We start from the raw sequence: 4,805 nt of genomic DNA, 5'->3' as shown, positions 1-4,805 counted from the left end.
GAGTTTGCCCAACCAATCCACATGTGTTTTGTGGATTTGGAGAAGGCATTCGACTGTGTCCCTCGCGGCATCTTGTGGAGGGTGCTTGGGGAATATGGGGTCCTGGGTCCTTTGCTAAGGGCTGTCAGGTCCCTATACAACCGAAGCAGGAGCTTGGTCCGCATTGCCGGCAGTAAGTCAGACTTGTTCCCAGTGCATGTTGGACTCCGGCAGGGCTGCCCTTTGTCACCGGTTCTGTTTGTAATTTTTATGGACAGAATTTCTAGGCGCAGCCAGGGGCCGGAGGGTGTCAGGTTTGGGGACCACACGATTTCGTCTCTGCTCTTTGCAGATGATGTTGTCGTGTTGGCCCCTTCTAACCAGGACCTTCAGCATGCACTGGGACGGTTTGCAGCCGAGTGTGAAGCGGTGGGGATGAAAATCAGTACCTCCAAATCCGAGGCCATGGTCCTCAGTCGGAAAAGGGTGGCTTGCCCACTTCAGGTTGGTGGAGAGTGCCTGCCTCAAGTGGAGGAGTTTAAGTATCTAGGGGTCTTGTTCACGAGTGAGGGAAGGATGGAACGGGAGATTGACAGACGGATCGGTGCAGCTTCTGCAGTAATGCAGTCGATGTATCGGTCTGTCGTGGTGAAGAAAGAGCTGAGCCGCAAGGCGAAGCTCTCGATTTACCAGTCAATCTACGTTCCTACTCTCACCTATGGTCATGAGCTTTGGGTCATGACCGAAAGGACAAGATCCCGGATACAGGCGGCCGAAATGAGTTTTCTCCGCAGGGTGGCTGGGCGATCCCTTAGAGATAGGGTGAGAAGCTCGGTCACCCGGGAGGAGCTCAGAGTAGAGCCGTTGCTCCTCCACATCGAGAGGGGTCAGCTGAGGTGGCTTGGGCATCTTTTTCGGATGCCTCCGGAACGCCTTCCTGGGAAGGTGTTCCGGTCCCATCCCACCGGGAGGAGACCCCGGGGAAGACCTAGGACACGCTGGAGGGACTATGTCTCCCGGCTGGCCTGGGAACGCCTCGGTGTCCCCCCGGAAGAGCTAGAGGAAGTGTCTGGGGAGAGGGAAGTCTGGGCATCCCTGCTTAGACTGCTGCCCCCGCGACCCGGCCCCGGATAAGCGGTAGAAGATGGATGGATGGATGGATGGATATATGGGGGGATTGTGTACCTACAAACCCGATTCCAAAAAAGTTGGGACACTGTACAAATTGTGAGTAAAAAAGGAATGGAATAATTTACAAATCTCATAAACTTATATTTCATTCAAAATAGAATATAGATAACATATTGAATGTTGAAAGTAAGACATTTTGTAAGTTCATGCCAAATTTTGGCTCATTTTGGATTTCATGAGAGCTACACATTCCAAAAATGTTGGGACAGGTAGCAATAAGAGGCCGGAAAAGTTAAATGTACAGATAAGGAACAGCTGGAGGACCAATTTGCAACTTATTATGTCAATTGGCAACATGATTGGGTATAAAAAGAGCCTCTCAGAGTGGCAGTGTCTCTCAGAAGTCAAGATGGGCAGAGGATCACCAATTCCCCCAATGCTGCGGCGAAAAATAGTGTAGCAATATCAGAAAGGAGTTTCTCAGAGAAAAATTGCAAAGAGTTTGAAGTTATCATCATCTACAGTGCATAATATCATCCAAAGATTCAGAGAATCTGGAACAATCTCTGTGCGTAAGGGTCAAGGCCGGAAAACCATACTGGATGCCTGTGATCTTCGGGCCCTCAGACGGCACTGCATCACATACAGGAATGATACTGTAATGGAAATCACAACATGGGCTCAGGAATACTTCCAGAAAACATTGTCGGTGAACACAACCCACCGTGCAATTCGCCATTGCTAAAACTCTATAGGTCAAAAAAGAAGCCGTATCTAAACAGGATCCAGAAGCGCAGGCGTTTTCTCTGGGCCAAGGATTTAAAATGGACTGTGGAAAAGTGTTCTGTGGTCAGACAAATCAAAATTTTAAGTTCATTTTGGAAAACTGGGACGCCATGTCCTCCGGACTAAGGAGGACAAGGACAACCCAAGTTGTTATCAGCGCTCATTTCAGAAGCCTGCATCTCTGATGGTATGGGGTTGTATGAGTGCGTGTGGCATGGGCAGCCTACACATCTGGAAAGGCAACATCAATGCTGACAGTTATATCCAAGTTCTACAACAACATATGCTCCCATCCAGATGTCGTCTCTTTCAGGGAAGACCTTGCATTTTCCAACATGACAATGCCAGACCACATACTGCATCAGTCACAATGTAAAGGCTGCATAGAAGAAGGATCCGGGGACTGAAATGGCCAGCCTGCAGTCCAGATCTTTCACCCATAGAAAACATTTGGCGCATCATAAAGAGGAAGGTGCGACAAAGAAGACCTAAGACAGTTGAGCAACTAGAAGCCTGTATTAGACAAGAATGGGACAACATTCCTATTCATACACTTGAGCAACTTGTCTCCTCAGTCCCCAGACGTTTGCAGTCTGTTATAATAAGAAGAGGGGATGCCACACAGTGCTACACATGGCCTTGTACCAACTTTTTGGAGATGTGTTGATGCCATGAAATTTAAAATCAACTTATTTTTCCCTTAAAGTGATACATTTTCTCAGTTTAAACATTTGATATGTCATCTATGTTGTATTCTGAATAAAATATTTAAATTTGAAACTTCCACATCATTGCATTCTGTTTTTATTCACAATTGTACAGTGTCCCAACTTTTTTGGAATCGGGTTTGTATTTTTAATTTTTACATAATGATTGAAATAAATAAATGGCAATCCCTGTGAGGGTAATTTACTTCGGGAGTTAGATCAGAAGGTGTGTAATTATGTCACACAGGTTTTAAAAAGTAGATAAATATTGGCCAATGATGTGTCTGAGTCAGACATCAGAGTTTGGTAAGCATCAATGTATTATTCAGATTTAAAGTTACATGACATTGCATTTACAACCATGGCATTTTGCATCTTCTGTGATTAATTGATGTCTTAATGTACTGTGTGGTTTGAATTAATATGCATTATTGTGAATTAATTGGAGTATGTTTTTTAAACTTGCACAACTTTAGTCCATAACAATTTATGATTTGTCATAAGCTACATGCCATGTATATCCAGCTTAGGTATTGAACTGGCATCCAGCTTATTTTGTAACTGCTAAATAACAGTTATTCATTCTTTCAGGTATTTAATTTTTCACATCCTAAAAGTCACATGTATCTAGACTGTTTCTGTAAAATGACAGTACTTCTTAAACATTTTTTAGTTCATACAAAATAAGATTTTACCTCACAAAGGGATAGTATTTCCATTTGGATTCAACAATTAATGCACGTATCATTTTTATAGGTTGTTGTTGATACCATCACCATGTCTTTGGGAAACCAAAGCCTTGTGACTGAGTTTTTCATCGTTGGTTTCCCTGGACTTCAGCCAGAGTTCTATGGGCTCGTCTCAGCTGTGTTATTCCTTGTTTATTTTTTCACTTTGATGGGAAATGTTTTAATTCTTGCATTGTTCGTAACAGACCGGGATCTTCATAAACCCATGTATTTTGTTATTTTAAATCTGGTTGTATCTGACATTCTCTTTAGCACCACCACATTACCCAAAATTATAGCTAGGTATAGGTTTCAAGCAGGAGCCATTTCATTCACAGGTTGTTTCGTCCAGATGTACTTTGTGCACTATTTTGGAACTGTAAATGCATACATTCTATTTATAATGGCTTTAGACCGGTATGTGTCAATCTGTTTTCCGCTCCGATATCCCCTGATTATCAAAAACTCCACTATTCATATTCTCTGTGCCACTGCATGGATAACCTCAAAAGCCGGCCCACTCATGATGGTAATTAGAGCCTATCCTCTTCCCTACTGTTCCTCAAAACAAATTGTTCAGTGCTACTGTGATCATATTTCTATTACAACGCTTGCATGCACTGACAGAACCCCTTATAGTTTACCTGCTTTTGTCTTTGCCATGGTGGTTTTACTTGGACCTCTTGCCTTCATTATATTATCTTATTGCTCAATTATTCTTGCAGTTTTTAAGATTGCGACTACCCAAGGGCGCTTCAAAACCCTTTCTACCTGTAGTAGCCAACTAATCATTATTGCCCTCTATTTTCTGCCCAGATGTTTTATTTATTTTTCCAGCAACATTGGTATTGTATTCAGCCCTGATGTACGTATTGTTATTATAATGTTGTACAGCCTGTTCCCTCCTATGATTAATCCTCTAATATATTGTTTCAAGACAAAAGATATAAAACAGAGCTTGATAAAAAGATTTAAGAGTTCCACTGCTCCAAAAAAGGAGAATATCTTTTTGCTCTAAGCGAATGATTTCATTGTTTTCTTTTCAATGTTTTTTTGGTCATTTTTGCCAGATCACGTAAGCCAAGCAAGGCAAAAAGAGCTAATGTCTCTTACTGAGTGAGTGAGTGGCTACATTTGGTTAAATTAGAAGTGTCTGGCTGCACACCGGCATGGTCAGCTGGGGCACTGTGGGCGGGAGCTTTTGATTGGAACTTAAAATTGCTGTTAAATCAAATGTTGTTTTGCTACTGATTTAATTAACCCTTTCAATGTTTTCAAGTTATTATTTTGAAACAATAAACATAATTTGTTTAGCATACTATAAATATACACAAGTTATTACAGACCTTTTATCTTTGACAAAATAACAAACATTTGGTGTGTGTTCCTACAGCACAATAAATAATTGTCTAAGATCCATAAAATCCTCCTCCATCTGCATTTTAGTATTCTGTAGATTAATTAAAACCCACGC

The 4,805-nt window shown here is 42.0% G+C and overlaps 1 protein-coding gene across 1 annotated transcript; it reads left to right on the top strand.

Moving 5' to 3' along the window:
• The first annotated feature begins 3,380 nt into the window (after positions 1–3,380).
• On the top strand, positions 3,381–4,349 carry LOC114839528 (olfactory receptor 2AT4-like). Its single transcript, XM_029121158.1, has one exon. It carries the CDS (start codon positions 3,381–3,383, stop codon positions 4,347–4,349), a length of 969 nt encoding a protein of 322 aa, XP_028976991.1.
• The last annotated feature ends 456 nt before the right edge of the window (positions 4,350–4,805 follow it).

The sequence above is a fragment of the Esox lucius genome, chromosome 1 (assembly GCF_011004845.1).
Source record: "Esox lucius isolate fEsoLuc1 chromosome 1, fEsoLuc1.pri, whole genome shotgun sequence".
NCBI classification, from domain to species: domain Eukaryota; kingdom Metazoa; phylum Chordata; class Actinopteri; order Esociformes; family Esocidae; genus Esox; species Esox lucius.
Note: the sequence above shows the minus strand (reverse complement) of the source record. Positions and strands in the feature narration are given on the sequence as shown.